General features: G+C 41.4%; 1 protein-coding gene across 1 annotated transcript in view; it reads left to right on the top strand.

Moving 5' to 3' along the window:
• The window catches only part of CCDC172 (coiled-coil domain containing 172), a 35,761-nt gene that overhangs the window by 1,037 nt on the left and 17,726 nt on the right, over positions 1-16,998 (top strand). Inside the window, exons 2-6 of the mRNA XM_019555473.1 lie at positions 461-546; positions 5,291-5,407; positions 7,815-7,980; positions 9,760-9,861; positions 11,954-12,056. Coding sequence (XP_019411018.1) covers positions 461-546; positions 5,291-5,407; positions 7,815-7,980; positions 9,760-9,861; positions 11,954-12,056 — 574 coding nt within the window. The remainder of the gene's footprint in view (positions 1-460; positions 547-5,290; positions 5,408-7,814; positions 7,981-9,759; positions 9,862-11,953; positions 12,057-16,998) is intronic.

The raw sequence follows: 16,998 nt of genomic DNA, 5'->3' as shown, positions 1-16,998 counted from the left end.
TCAGTTTGCTTCCTCATCGGGCCTTAAGTTTTGGCCGTACCTTGCGTTAATAGCAATTAGCCTGCAAATACTGGCCTAAAAACCCCAACTTCATCAGCAGGTAAGGAGAGGTAGGAGTGGGGGCAAGCAGTAGCAGAGTTACCACTGAACTGCATACTCAAACTCATTCGTGTTATGGTATAATAGGAATTGGGTACTCTTTGTTCGCAAATTTAAGATTTATGTCCATAATTTTGAAAAACTTCTTCTCTACATCTCTTTACCACACCAGAACATGTATTTCTACCTCTAGTAACTGAGGATAATAGTGTGACACCATCTTTCATAGGAAAAACTTTGTAATTACCAAGCTAGCATTTACAGAGCTGTACGAAAGTCGTTCTTTGACACCACTCCATTTTGCACACCAGAATCCCTCTTCTATTATTATGTGTATTTCAAGATTTATTTTGCATTGCAGTTAAACTGGAAATAAACTGGAATCGTGAAAAAGTTATGGAAATAAAAGAAGAGTTGCATGAAGCAAAAATACAATTAGAAACTAAGGTACAGTAATAATGTTCATTATATTTAGTATATTAATTGCTGCTTTTGGGATAGCATCCTAATGAAATGATTCATGAACATTTTGAAGCAGCGTACTTCATACTAGTGTACAGACTAATTACTGCAATAGTTGTTTAATGAATGTCTTTGTATGCTTAGCATCATTTTATCTGAGCTCTTTACAAGCTCAAAGATGCATCATTCAATTCTCTAACCAAGAAGGATCACCAGTCAGGCTGCTGCCTGAACTTGCTTCAGCAGCTCTCGCCTTTGGGGGCAGGGGTTCCATGAGGGATCTGCAATTTGGAATATGCCCAAAGAGTTCAGTAAGAAGCATGAAATGCATACACATGGGAACATCAGTGGCCATTTCTCAGTCGCATCTCATTTTTCCACTCACAAATACCTTTATCCTATGCACGTAGAAATAAACCTAAAGACTCCTAGCGCTAACTTGAATGAGCCTTTGATCATACCATAAGCTTTCCCATCTCATCCCCGTGTCAACAGTTCGACTTTGCTGCATGCTATATAACCTGTACTTGCACTCACCTTTCAGATTTGCTCTGTAAAGAGCATTGCTTATCAGTGCATTTCCTTATTCTCAAGTTTTATTAATTTTTCCATATAGCAACTGTGAAGCCTTATTTTGAGACAAATCCTTCAATTTTGTACTCTCAGCTTTCCTAGTACAAAGAATTGCAAGTGTAAATGATTTAGACCCACCTGTTTCTCCCTGCACATAATGTCTAAATGGCAATAACTCTGCTCTTGAATATATTCAGCCACAAAATGTAGGTGAATAAAGGAGGACTGACCAAATCTCCTTTTAAAGTCAGACTTGTCAGATCCCTAAGACATTACAACATTACAGAAACACTTTAAGGATAAATCTTGCAACCTTCTAGATTACATTTAGTCCTTTAATGTTTTACTACCAGACTCCTAATTTTATCAATAGTTACTATGTTATTTGTTTAGTTGATTAAATCAATTAAACAGGTGTTCTAAGGGCTCTAGGGGTAAGTTGCATCCCTCCAAGCAAACTGGGCTCCTATGTGATCTGTTAACAAACATATGCACTATATAAAAAGCATTGAAACATCATTGTGATGAATAGATAGAAAGACGTGTTAGAGTAAAAGAGAATCTACAAAATTGTTTGGATGTATTAACAAAGCAGAAACCTGATGCTGCTAACCAGTATGGGTTCATGCAACTTCATGCACATCAAGAGTCCCACTGAAGTCAGCAAAAATACGCTACATGAAGAATCAGGGCTCAGTGTAGATCAACAACAGGAACCAGTCTGGAGTCAACTCAAAGAAGGAATGGGTGATATTTGTTAGGTAAATTCCAATGTGGCCCTGCTCATAAAACTAATTTATGAAAACTACAATTTTATTTGTATACCACTGACTTAGTATTAACTCATTGTGATTTGTAGCAGGTTTGTGTGGTAGGTATAGGGAGTCCCAAGAGGAGAATCATTACGGTACATGACTAATGGGAAAAGCTAAAGAAGCATTCCTAATCAAATCTTTTATCTTTTATCCACCAGATTTAATTATATTCTTACCAGTATCCACAAAAAATATATTACAATTCCAGTTTAGTTTGACATTGATTCATTTATCAAAAGGAAATGATACGAAGAATAAGGAAAATGTGAAAATTCATTATTTCAATCAGATCACACTTAGATTTAAAGATTATACATTGACTACCAAGATTATTTGTACTGTAATTTATTTTTCAAATATAAAATGAAATTTATTCTACAAAGCTCAAAATGTACCAACTGTAATTAATATAATCCAAGTACTACTACTTAATACTGTAAAAATACTCCTCCAGATTTCTCCATATCTCCTTTTTAACCTCTCACACACTGGGTTAAAGCCTGAGTATATGAGCATTACAGTTCAAAAGTGTTTTGACATCTGTTTCACAGAGACTGCATGTGGTCAGTCGAATGCTACCAGGAAATATTAATTTTTTTCTGTTCAGTAAAAAAACTGACTAGCATGTAATTAGAACTTGAATTATAGCTTTTTCCCTTTCATGGCTCAATGTTTTTCTTTAAAAATTCTATTGCTAAGGCATAGATTACTTAGGTATTTTGGGGACAGGTGTACTACAGTTCGGCTGGTTATGCTCCATAGAATAAATGCAGAATCACATGTTCACTAACCTGCTTTAAATTATGTAACAAATACATGATCCTTCAGCAGTGAGCTACCTAATGCTCACCTTGTCAAACATACTTCCCAACCCCTCTCACTTTGCCCTAGCTTAATCTCTTTTGAATCTCCTCCCATCATGTCCCATTTGGCATGTCATCCTGCCTGTGCTCCTTTTCAACTTGCCTCTTTTGTTTCCACATCTTGTTAATTCTTCTTTTATAATATCACTAATTTCTAGCCTTGCCTTTCTCACCATACCACTTAAAACTCTCTGTTTCCCACCTTGACTAATGCCATCCCATCTTCTCCTGAGTTTCCTAACACCTATTCTACTCCTTTCATGCTTGGTCAAAACACTGCTGCCAAGATCACTTTCCTTTTTTATATACATTTTTTATCATTACACTCTCTCTTCAAATCCCTCCACCCCACTGGCTCTACTTCACCGCCACCATATCAAACACGAGCTTATTGATGGCCCTTAAAAAAATCACCTGTACCTAACTTACGTGCTGATGTTTCTTATTCCATCATCTACCCTAAACCAACCTACCCATCTGGCTGTGCTGGATAGCCTGGAATAATTCTTCAAGTAGACATGGAAATGGGTTGAACAGCCTACCTTCCTTTGAGATTGGCTATTATTTACAAATTCAATCTATAAATAAAAATGTATGCAGAAGGAAGCTTTGGATGGGGTTTTATGGCAGACTGTCTTGTGCCCATACACTGATCCGCCATTCCTCTTCCCCAGCTGATGGTTATCACAGTCATACTGAGAAAAATATTTATGAGAACATCAAGTCTCTACTTCACTCCTCTATGCTAGGAGTGAGGCTACAAAGTAATACCTGGCATAAATAGTTCTCTAAGTCTAACCTCAGTCATTCAGAAAATACTTTAATAATTTTGGACCTATGCATTTTTTAGGTTATTCCATGTTTGACTTGATACCTGGGTTCAGATGGCATAAGGCTCAACCCTATATTACGTTGTCTAAAAAAATTTCTATTAGAGTGCACCATTATATTAGTTGTGTATCAGATTGGGACCGATAAAGGGAAAATTAACATTATCAGCCATCAACTTCTTTTGGCCAGTGTAGTTGACAATTTCACTGATAAATGCCACATGTATGCATGAGCCCACAGCATGCACATGGCCAGGAATGCAGCCGGGCAGCTTGGATAGCAGTGTCCTGCCGGTAAGTCTGTGGGGAGCAAGAGGCATGGGGTAGGGGACAGATTGAGGCCCCCAGCGTGAGGGAGGGAGTGGGGCAGGGGCAGGCACTATCTAGATAGGGCGGTGAATGCAACCCCGCAGCCAGGAGTGGGATGGAGCCGTGAGAAGCTTGCCCAGAGGATGCAGGAGGGAATGGTGGAGGTGGATCTCCGCTGCTGCACACCCCCCCGCCCCAAGGGAGGCATAGAGGACGTATGCTCCCCCAGTTTGTGTGTGGGGTGAGGGTAGGCTGCCTGCTGCAGGCTCAGGGCTAGGGGCCTTGCTAGCCTCTTGCAAGAAGGAGGGGCTGGGTTGGGGCTGAGTTCAGGGCAGGCTCAGCCACGTGGGGCATGCAGTGGTGCTGAGAGGGATGGCTATGGGGAATTCTGGGGTAGCTATAGCCCCCAAATACCCCCGCACATGGCTCCTGAGGGAAAGGAAGCAGAATGGAGTGCCCCAAGCAGGGGCGGTATGGGGGAGGTTGTGGTGCTATAGCCACCCCAAAATTCTCCATACCCCCCCATAGCCACCCCTCCCAGCACCTCCACTGCTGCCCACCCCATGCAACTGAACCTGCCTCACCCCGTCCACCCTGGCCCAGGTAGCCCACTCCCCCCCCACCCCAACTGGGAAGAAGCTGGTTGGTGTAGCCCCTGGCCCTGAGCCTGCAGCAGGTAGCACACCCTCACCCTTCGCACAAATTGGGGCACCCCCAGGGGTGCACACAGCAGCAGGGAGCCACCTCCCTTCCTCACCCCCACTCCCCCTAGATGAGCTGCCCATGACTCCATCCCGCTCCTGGCCCTGGGATCACATTCACTGCCCTGGCTGTGCAGCATCTGCCCCTGCCCTACTCTCTCCTTCACTGTGGGGGCCTCGATCTGCTCCTCCCCATGCCCCTTTCCCCCCCCCCACAGACTTACTGGCAGGACACTGCTCTCCAGGCTGCCGGGCTGCATTCCTGCAAATCAGTTATCAGATCAGTATTGGCCGATATGGCTGGTTAATAATCAGTCATTTATATCAGCCAAGGACATCTTTATTGGTGGACCCCTACTTTTTTATGCTCAATCAAGCCATTTGTAACAGACTTTCATCTAAGTTAGCAAGTGTTAAGGACTTCTCTCTAGATGCAGAGAGAACACTGAACACAGCTTTTAAAGAGGGTTTACTTGTCCAAAGAATCATGTCTGGATTGTAGGCGTATGAGAAGGTACCATAAGCTTCCATGGTCAAGCAGCTATGTTTTAGCAGACTATATCTGAACAAAATTAAGGGTCTTTATGTGCAAGACTTAGCAATCAAGCTATGTTTATATTCCTTTGTTCTCTTTGAAGGTTCAGCATCTGTCAGAAAAGCTGTTCTACTTAGAGCTTTTGAAGAAACGTGAAGACAGCTTTGAAAAACAGAAAGTGGAACTTGTGAATCAAAAGAATATTCTTCTGAACATCTTTGTATGTTTCCAACTACGGTACTTAGAATAATTCAGTTCTACAAAAATTTATGACTGCACTCACATTTAAATTCTGAAAAAATATATCAATTAGATACAAAAATAGGAATTATTACCATTTTGCTTTGGTCCTAATATATTAAAGCCTCAAAGAAATGCATGATGTAACTCCAAACTTAAGTACTGTAGATAAAACACATCTTGGAAAAATCACCACAACTCAATCAGCAGTCTTAATTTCAGTTTCCTAATTTCTGCTGGTTGTTGACCAAAGTCTTATTTTCACATACGATCTCTTTTCTTAAAGACAAATGGCAAAAGCCCTTGAGATGGCCTGGATTGCCCAATTCCACAGCTGAATCTGTGGGAGAGACTTGGGTTGCAGGGGTACAGGGAAATCACAATGAGCAGCTAGGAAGCACCCTTGAGAAGCTTCCTTCCTAATGATTTTAAGAGAGGTACTAAGCTTTCCTTCCAGTCAAAGAATAGGTTTGCAGGACACACCCCTATATCCTGCAGATCTCTTGGGATCTGTATTAATTCTTCTGACTTCAGTAGAAGGCCAGGACCACTCTCAAGAAAAGTGGATCCTCCACATACTCTGTATCCTTAGCAGTATCTATACCGGTGGGAGCCAACCTTTTGTGCAGAAGTGCCACAAATTAGCCCCATGCCTTCCCGAGAGCAACTCTAATCCCTTTTTTCTGTTGCTCAGCTTTCTGCTTCCTGCCTTGTGCTCCCTACCTGATCTGTTGCTCTGCTTTCTGCTCCCTGCCATATTGGCCACGGAGCTGCCTCTCTCCTCCCCAGTCTGCTGCATCCCACACAGAGAGGCTGCCCGTGTCTCTTGTGGCATCCACGCTGTACTCTGGCCACCCCGATCTGTAGAACGGAGTTACCAAGGTCTCCTCTGTGCATTTCTTGGAGCATCTCACCCAAAGTGAGCTCTGTGGAAAGTAACACAGTGTAAATCAAACATGCAATTCCTTTGTAAAAAAGACCCAATAGACTTCGGGCCCCCTCAACACAGTGGCTCTCAACCTTTTTTAGACTTAAGGCAGCCCTTAACAGAAACAAGGCACTCTCCATAACGTTTCTTAATTCAAGAGCATCCTGTTTCAAATCTAACTTAATTATTGCAGTGCTCAACTCTTTGCAGAGGGGCCAGGCACTGGAGGAGGAGAGAACATCCAGGCAGACACCAATTCTCTGCTTATCTATGTATCTCTTCACATCTTGTAACACCTTTCAAAGGGTCTTGAAGCACGTCTACATGCCCTGACATCCTGGTTTGGGATCACTGCCCTAACAGTTCACTCATCCCCTAGCCTGTCCCTGCACACATGCCTACATGACATGATTCCCCTTATTTCTTTAAAACGTGGTGTTTCATTTGGAACATTAAAAAAAAATTCACAGTGCCTACAGTTAAAATCTTTTCATAGTTGCCTTTATAAGTAGTGCAGCATCCTAGGTATTCCTTATATTCAGTGAAGGAGACAAAATAGGAAATACCACAACTATCACAGTAATCTTATTTAGCTGTAAAAGCAAAATTGCTGTCTCTTGATGGAATGTGAATTTGTGATCTATTCTGCCCATCCAAGTTTGATTCTGAAGTTATCTTGTTTTAGAGGTAAATCAATTTTGTTTAATTTAGTATTAAGTGTTTTGAATTGATTTAATTTTGGCAATGACTTTATGGATGAGTTTTTCTATAAATGGAACAGTTTTTCTTTAAAACCAATTTCAGAAGGTGCTGAGAGAACTCTCATCTTCCACTGGCTTGCGCAAGGGCCCACTTTCTTGGACTGTCTTTTGGAAGTTAGATAGGGCACTGGCCTTTTCCTGGCCTTCTGCAAAAAGTGTTTCACCCTTAATGGGCAATTTATAAAAAGAGTGACCACATTATGCCATTGATTTTTAAGCAGAACTCCCTATTGATTTCAATACAGAGCTCTTTGTACAAATTGTTGGCATAACAGGGCTTGTAGCACTGCTTGTATATATAGAATACACTTCTCATTTTGTCACAAAACAAAATGGTAGGGTTTATGCAAAAGCAAGAATGATGGAGATAGAGACCATTTTGCTGTTTGTACAGGTCAGAAAAATAGAATGGATGCTGTTTTTTTATTCATAGATTCAAAGATCGTTAGGGGCTGGAAGGGACCTGGTAGATCATCAGGTCTGGCCCCCCTGCACTAGGCAGGAAAAGACAACTGGGGCCAAGTGACCCCAGCAAGGTGACTGTCCAATCTCCTTTTGAAGATTTCCAGGGTAGGTGACTGCACCACCACTGGAGGGAGCTTATTCAATTTAAGGAAATACATTTTTTAATTTCAGACTCATTGTTTTAATAAAAATTCTGCCTTTTCTCTTTATGTTAAATCATTTTTCATTTTTAGATTGATACAAAGAGAAGAATGACCGAAGAAGAGGGGAATTTTATTATGGAAATAACAGAGTTTAACAATGAGTATGGATTAACAAGTAACAGAGATATTTTGATTAAAAAAAAGGTCAAGACTGAAATGCATGATTTAGAAAACGAAGAAAATATTTTGAAAGATGGTATGTCATCAGGTTGTCATCCCTGGGGCCAATCTCACACTGTCACCACCCCCTGATCCCAGCCCCATCCCATCTGCCTGGCTAATGTTCCCACCCACGGGGGTCCCAGGAGACCCTGCCCACCCACTTCATCCAGCACCCCCAGTGGTGGGTGTGGGGTGGAGGGGCCCAGGGCCCTATAGGATCAGTTGCTTCCCCCCACCCCAGGCTGAGTCAACGGTCCCCCCGCCCCCAACAGCTCACCAAAACCCCTCGAGTGGCCCTCCATCCCAAATATGTGTCCACCCACCCCTGGGCTAGACTGAGAGACAATGATCTGCCTTGCAGCAGCCCAGGAGGGAGATTGTGATTCAGCTATGTCTCAGAGTACTTGTATTGGCCAGCACATTAAAGGATACAGTCAAAGATCCTCCCATTTCTCACCCCATTCCGTCCTTTCCTGTCCATAGTGCTATTTTGACAGCAACAGGTCTGTACAACCTACCTCCTGTCCTGAATTGCCACCTGTGATGTTGCAGCCAGAAAGAGTCATAAAAGGGTATTCCCTTGGACTGCCATACAAACCACGATCTTACAAATCCTTCTAACTTCCATGGGAATTAAATGCACAAACACTTTGTAGGCCTAGTCTCTTACAGTGAGATTGAAAAGGATTGCATGACCTTGTTAAAATATATAATTTCTAATAGCAGATACTCTAACCACCTCTTTCTTTTTATGTCTTCTTGCTGACTGGGCAGTTAATTTTCATGGCATACAGGAACATGCATGTAACCCATATCTCTCCTTTCTTATGTATTAAAACAAGGGCTACGTGAACAGATTCAGTTGACATTTTCCCAGCAAAAGATGGCTCACATTCATAGCAATTAAATCCAGTGGTCTGGCAACATTAATGGCCAAAACCGTAAAAAATGAATCTCTGAGGATAACCCAACTTAAAAAACCTCATTCATCATGCACCTGACCCTCACATTTCCTGACTGCTGTTTACAGGTCACAGTAATAGGGTTGTCCATTTTAGTTTCCACTTCTTGCTTCTTCAACTTTTGATCAAAGTGACTCCAGCTTTGACGTAGCTAATTAGGAGAATGCTGTCTCCACTAGTTGGCAGCTGTTGTATCTAGTAATTAACAGAAGTCAGTGAGGACATTTCCCACCTCCCCCCTCCCCCCCAAAAACCCAAAGAACCTATTTGTATTTAACACTTTCCTCTACGTCTAGCCTAGTCTAGTACTATGCCTTGCCATGTGTGTGACTCTGCTTTTTAAACTACATTTGTGTCTAGCACCAATTACACTGTCAGCAACAAAAATAGTAATATGTAACTAGAAATAATAATTCAGGAATATTATATTCCTTACCAAGCGTCATCAAAATATATGGCTTAAACATCCATGACACTAATGACAAATCCTGACCTCAACGTTGTCAGGCCTCTGAAAAAGCATTTGTCCAATCTAAGTGCACAGGTCATCCTCCTAAATAATTTGAGTAACACTTCAAAATAAAATATACAAAACTAATTTTTATTCAATCAACAAACTGTAGCTTATTTTATGAATGCTAAAAATAAATTTATTTTAAAACTAATGAATACATAATACCATATGTAATTTCTTGTAATTTGGGTTCTATAAGACTAATTGTAATTTTATCCTTAATGTCCTTTTCAAATATCTGAAGGCAGTTAGAAGTAGTTAAAGAGTATTTAAGATTACATCATGAAGATTAAAACTATAATACTTTTTAATTTAAAATATAATTATTTCCTCTTAGAAATGGAGTCAGTGGAACATAATAATGTTCAGTTAAATGCACTCCAGCTGCAGAAGAATGAATTAAAGCAGGATTTATTTACTCTTCAAAGCAAACTCAAAGGTATTCATGTGTTTGATAATCACTTGTTATGATAATTATTTTTGGTTTGATAAATACATTTGACAAATGATTTCTGTCAGGTTATTTTTCTCAACAGATTAGAGTAAGTCACAGAAGTAAGATTTTTGTATTCTTGTTTTATAGCCTAATTAGTCATTTTAAAATATGGCTACAACAAATACTGAGTTGTGATGAGATTTATACTTCTGTCACTGATAGAAAGCGTATAGGGGATTTTCTGAATTTTATTCCCATAAATATGAAAAATGAACTCCTACTTTTGCAGATAAAATAAATATATAAATTTAAAACTTAGTACATCAAAACGAAAATCAACCAATACATTCTTTCAAAAAGCCCATTAGGAATCTGTAATCAAAGTAAATCCTCCAAGTACTCAATACCAAATATTTATCTACAACATTTAACAAGCAATAAAACACTGAGGGTGTTGGTCTGAAAATTGAACAACTAAGAAATGGAGGCTATCATGGGCCAATCAGAAGATGAATGAGGATGATAATTCATGAAGGACCTTGAAAGCCAAGAGAAGTAGCTTATGGTGATGCAACAAATAAGCAGGAACCAGAAGGATGCAAAAGGGGAGACATGGCCAAAACAATGGACTAGGACCATGGGTCTCAACCTTTTTAGACTCAGGGCACCCCTTGATAGACTTCAGGAACCTCTCAGAAAATGCCAGCTTATTGTTTTCACTTGCTTTTTGACAACAGAAAAATAATAGAGTAATTCTTCTGTCGAACAAGACTCAGAAGGATTGCTACTGGTCAGAAAAGTTTTTAACATTATAGATTCCTATACAACATCTCTAGGTTTACCTTGTGTGGCACCCTTGAAAGGATTTCAAAGCACCTCAGGATGCCACAGAGCCATGATGGAGAATCACTGGACTAAGAGAAAAACCTTCACAGCAGCTTTCTGAATTGATACAAGTGAGGCAGTATTGCAGCTATCAAAGAAAGAGAAAAGAATAATTACAATGATAAAGATGTGAAATAATTAATGAGCTGCGTGGCTAGATAGGAGAGAGGTGTTATGGAGAAAGAAGTGGCAAGACTTGGAGCCTGTAGGGGAATACCTAGGAAAAGCTTTTAGTCAAAGATGATGCCCAAGTTATGGGTCTGAAACAACAGACTGGGTGGTGATAGCATTCAACAACAGACTGGGTGGTGACTGAGGAAGAAGGTAACACAGAGCATGAAACAGTAATGATTAAGAGCTTGACTTTAAACATCTTGAACCAGCGCTGACAAAACATTCATGAGTACATGGCAGAAAGACCACAATTCCAGTTTGGACAGAGGTAGGCAAGTCCAAAGCTGAGCGGTATATCTATGAGTTGTCAACACAGAGATAGTAATTGAATTTGTGTTTATATATGCAATTTCCCTGAGATACTATATATAGAGAAAAAAGGAGGACACTAAGGAGAGAACCCTATGGAGCCACACAGGAAGTTGGACTTGGAGAAGGACTGGGGGGGAAATTGAGGCAGATGCACTGAAAGGCAGCTAAAGATAGCAGGGAGAAGGGAAAAAACCTAGACAAGGACGGTATCATGGAAGCCAAGAGAACAAAAATTTTCAAAAACAATTACCATTGTCAACAGTGTTAAAACTGGCCAAGGAGGAAGGAGATGGAATATCAGTTCTAATATGCAACTTAAAGAACATTATATTACATAATTTACAGAATACAAATATTTTACTTCCATCAACTGTATAAAAAACTTTTAAAAGTGACATAACTAACCAGATTGTTCATTTACTATTGTAAATAGCATATATTACAACAGTTGAGCGATGAAAAAGTCAGGCCATAAGTTCTTTATAAGGTTAAATATTGTAGCATACAACTATTACAAGCATCCTGTAGACTCTGCAATTGCCTGAAATGTTGCAATTATATGCCAGTTAGAAATACAAATATTTGCATTTTAATTTTGTGTACTGTAATAGTTTCATTTCCATAGCAGTTTACACTTTAATAACTCATGAGTAAGAAAGGTAGGCTGCATCTGAATAGAAATATTTACCATATCTTGGTAAAAACACTCTCATTTTATGTTTAGATGTTGAAGAACAAGTCAGAGAAGCTGAAGGTATCACAAGATGTTTAAAAGCAGAAAGAATCAAAGCTGGTGAAAAACCTCAGACTGATACTGAGTGTTTAAGGTAATTATCATTAGTTTTTAGAAAGTCTTAAATTTGTCTTTCTAATTTTGAACCAGCCCAATCACATTGTGGCACTAGTACTGAGCCTGTTTGCCCATTCCTGCACAATATTCTTTTGAAGACAGACAAACTCATTCTAGTTTATGACAACAAATCCCATTATCCTTCTTTACGGCTCCCACTGAAATAAAAGGGCTTGATCTGTGTCAAGGAATCTACAATGCAACTTGGGTGAAAGAGCAAAAGTAATTTTTTAAGACACTTTTGCAACTTACTATCCTTGATCCATATGTGAGGGGAGCCAAGCCCTCAATTTACATCAAAGCGGTGGTGTCGTGTGGTGCATTGATTAAATTCTCCTTCATTACCCATTGCCATATTGGCTGCCAGTTACCTCCACAACCTCTATCAGATGTCCAGGCTTTTCAACTTAACAGAACAGAATTGCAGTCACAGCACCTCTGCACCAGTTGTGCAAGGCAGTAGGGAGATCAAGTTCACACAAATGCATGCTTGCTAAATCCTTTCCCTGTTCCACAGCTGGCCTGTCCATAGTGTGGCCTTCTTTTAATGAAGCTAATGCTTCATGCACAGCTGCACCCCTGTTTCTCTAAGAACAGATTTTCCTTGACTTTGGGGTCATGACTGACCACAAGATGAACATGAGCCTACAATGTGATACTCCTGCTAGTAAAGCAAGGAAAACGCTTGCTTGCATCTACAGATTCTTGTAAAGTAAATCCCAGGACATCATCCTCCCATTGTACTCGGCTTTGGTGAGGCTGCAGCTGGAGTACTGCATCCAGTTTTGGGCTCCACAATTCAAAAAGGATGTAGAGAAGCTTGAGAGGGTGCAGAGGAGAGCCACGCGCATGATCAGAGGTCAGGAAAGCAGACCTTATGACGACAGGCTGAGAGCCATAGGACTCTTCAGCCTGGAAAAGCGCAGGCTCAGGGGTGATCTGGTGGCCACCCCTGGTTCATCGGGGGTGCTCACCAGGATCTGGGGGAACATCTGTTCACCAGAATGCCTCAAGGGATGACAATGTTGAACGGTCACAAACTCCTACATGACCGTTTCAGGCTGGACATAAGAAAGAACTTTTTTTCTGTCCGAGCCCCCAAGGTCTGGAACAGCCTGCCACCAGAGGTGGTTCAAGCACCTACTTTGAACGCCTTGAAAAGACATCTGGGTATTTATCTTGCTGGGATCCTATGATCCCCACTGACTTCCTGCCCCTGGGGTAGGGGGCTGGACTCAGTGATCTTCCAAGGTCCCTTCCAGCCCTAATAGCTATTAAATCTACCTAAACATAAAGTTCCACATTTTTATTACATACAGATCTTAATGCTACATTTTCGAGGTAGAAACCACAATAAAATACTAGACACATGTTACCACCCTGTTTTCTTTTCTGTGGCCTGCTCCATGAAATTCTTCTTGGATGTGTCTAAGTTTTTACCAGGTAGAGGAAAGGACCTCTTGCCACTAAAAGCCAGTCCAAAATTTTTGCCCATGAAAATATTTAATGAGGGGAAAAACAAAACAAAAATCCATTTGTTGTCAATTGCTGTATTTAAATTTTTGAGTTTTTGTGAAAACCAAAATATTTTGGCTGAAATATTTTAACAACAGATGATATCTTGCATACAGAACAGAATGTTTTTATGAAAAATTCATTAGGTTGAAAACCCCATTTTCTATCAAACAAAACTTTTGACAGGAAATGATCAATTGGACCCATTCCAAGGCTTTTTCAACCCCTTATACAGAGCTGATATGGTCAAAATTCCCTCTGAATAAAATTTAATTAGCCTGCATTGCTGCACACATTGGCAAAATTCCCAGTGTTCAACATATATATAGAAGACAAAATGTAAATAATAGCTGCAGCTGTTGGTCCATAAGGTGATGTTTTTATAATTCTCTTCTGCATTATTCATTCCATGTGGATAAATTAGCTAGTGTGATGTATGAAGTTGTCACCTTCTGAATACCATACTTCTCAGAGTTTGCTGCTGAAATATCAGTTAATATCAAATCGGCGTAAGAAGCTTGCTAAAGAAGATTGTGTCTAAAGTAAAGTACTAGCACGAATTAGGATTACTTTCAATCCCCTACCTCTGCCAGTGACTCACTTCAACACCCCAGACAAGTCATTTATCCGACCTGTGCTGCCTTTATCCCCATTTTAAAATTTAGGAAATAAACTCATGAGGGATTTAGTGCACTTTGCTCACTATTTGTAAAGTCATTTGACAGCTTTAGAGGAAAGGGACTGGAGAAGATAAAGCATACCAGTCTTCACAGATACTGAACCATCAAGCTTAACATGGAAGTCAAATCAATAGGAAATAAGGCTAGGTACATTGGTGAATTGATTTTTTTTTAATTTTATGTTATAGGTAAGCTTGTATCAGTTATAGGATGCATGGAACTTACAGTGGTGTGAGTAATAAAAACTGAGCATTCACTAATACATAACTAGACTTACAAAAAACCCTACTATGATCACAAAAAATCCGTTTTAGCACTTCACATACTGGCAGCCAAAATTCAGAGGACAGTTTAAAATAGCCCATAATTGTCTAAGTTAGTTTCTTTTCACTTTTTTTCTTTCTGGCCCTGGTGACTCATCAGACACTCTTAGACTCCTGTATCCTTAATGATATATTTCTTACAGCTGTTCACATCACCCGCTGAGCTAAAAGAGCATAAGGGAATCCAAGATGATTTCATTTACATGCCATTTAATATTAAATTATGGGGTAAAATCATGGAGACTGTAGACAAAAGGCAGCTAATAAGTATAATCACAACATCTTATACTTTCTCAGCCTCACCTCAGAATGAGTCATTTAACAATAAATACAAAATCGGAAAGGAATAGACGTTGGCTCGTAATTTGAGCCAAGAGTCACCATTCATTAAAATACCTTTCATTACTTTGCTTCATATTCTATAGCTGTATGTTCAACAAGAAACATTTTCTGGCCTTTCCTTCAAAGTGATAAGCTACATTACATTAAACAGCTCTTAATGCTGAATGAAAGAGGCAGAACATCAATACATCAGACACAAGGCTGACTCAGCAAGAAAATAAATGCACTTCCACATTTGTTTAGGACTTGACTAAAACCTGGTATTTTGGCTGTGATTGGTATTTTCCTTATAAATTGAACAATTACAATATATTATATAGGAAATATTTTTAGTATAAAATCTGAGAAACAATTAACAAAGCAAAAAATATAGCAAGTAACAAAGCAACTTAGCTCAGTTTCAAAATTTAACTTTTATGTTATTCCTAGTAAAAGATTTCTATGTTGCTTGAAAGCAAAATGCACTTAAGGGACATTCAACCACAGTGGTACTTTACAGGCGGCAGCCTATTCTTTTTCCCCAAAACACAGGAAGTTAAACTTACTACACTAGCAGTTCTGTATAATTTTCTACTGAAATGTTTTATAATGGGGACATGATTTTGCATATATAAAAAATGGAGTTGATTTTTTGGTCCTGAACGCACAATTAGACCCACAGGCCACATCTGGATGAGAGAGCAAGTGCCTGTTGTGGCATCTCAAAGCAGTTTGAGATGCCGCAGGAGGCACGCCGCAAATGAAAAAATGTTCACCGTGCTGCAAATATGCAGTGCAGACTCTAAGTAAATCAGGAAATCCCGGTATCAAAAGAAAACACGCTGGAAAGAAGTGGTGGAGGAGTGTGCCCTGAAGCAACTGGAGGCTGGGTCCTCCAAAGAGACACTTCAGCTCCAGGCCAGAGTGTCTCTATGCCTGCTGCATGCCCCTGCTGCTCCAGCATGCTGCCTGTGTGCTAGAGGAAACAGAAGCAGGGCAAGGCTGGCAGCACTGACCCAGAGCCAGGTAAGCAGGGATGTGGGGGTGGGGGTACTGTGGGGGTGGGAGACTCTGTGGGAGGGGTGGGTCCTCCACCCACCTCCCCATGGCACACAGCCTCCCCTGCCCCGCACCCCCTGGCTGTAGCAGCCAGCAGCAGGCTCCCGTGTTGCTCATGAACTGCTGCAGGCAAAGTCCCCCAGCAGTGCATGGTGCCCTGAGACCCGGGGGCTACATATGGCACACAGACCCAGCCCACCCCACTGGCATGCACCTTCAAACAGGACCAGGCTGGCTCCTGCCACCACTTGGGGCTCCTGGCACTACAGGCAGGAGCCACACACCATTGGGCCAGGCTGGTTCCTACCTCCATGCGCTTCACATGCCATCAGGCTGGGCCAGCTCCTGCCTCCATGGAGCCACCCCAGGCCCAATGGCACTCAAGGCAAATGGAGGCAGAAGTCAATGCAGCCCGATACCACGAGACCCCTACCTGCAGTGCAGGGAGCCCTGGGTGGTGGCAGGAGCTGGCCCAATTCTGTTTGAAGGAGCATGCCAGTGAGCTGGGCTGGCTCCGTATGCCACATATAGACCCCCAGGTCTGAGATGGCACCACACACTGCCCAGGGACTGCCTGAAGTAGGCCATGCATGCCATGCATGCCCTGAAGGTCCACTGCTGGCTGCTAGGAGGGGGAAGAGGAGGTCAGGGATCCCACCCCTCCCACACAGTTCCCCCATAACCCCCCCACACTTCCACCAACACCCCCACATCCACCAAGCCCCACATCCCCCCACAAACCTCACCCCTACCCCTATAGCCATCCAACCCTCTCCAAGCCCCCGCCTTCCCCACTCCTCCAAACCCCACATCCCACCACAAATCTTACAACCTGTGTGCCCAGCCACCAGACGGAACAAGACCTGCTGGCGGGAGCCACACCTGTAGGGTCAACTGAAGATCCAGGAGAAGCTGGGCAGAGTCAGAGTTATAGTTTCATAGGTTCTAGGGTCGGAAGGGACCTGAGTAGATCATCTAGTCCGACCCCCTGCCATGGCAGGAAAGAGTACTGGGGTCAAAC

Source organism: Crocodylus porosus, unplaced genomic scaffold (genome assembly GCF_001723895.1).
Source record: "Crocodylus porosus isolate Cpor-Errol unplaced genomic scaffold, CroPor_comp1, whole genome shotgun sequence".
In the NCBI taxonomy this organism is placed as follows: Eukaryota; Metazoa; Chordata; order Crocodylia; family Crocodylidae; genus Crocodylus; species Crocodylus porosus.
Note: the sequence above shows the minus strand (reverse complement) of the source record. Positions and strands in the feature narration are given on the sequence as shown.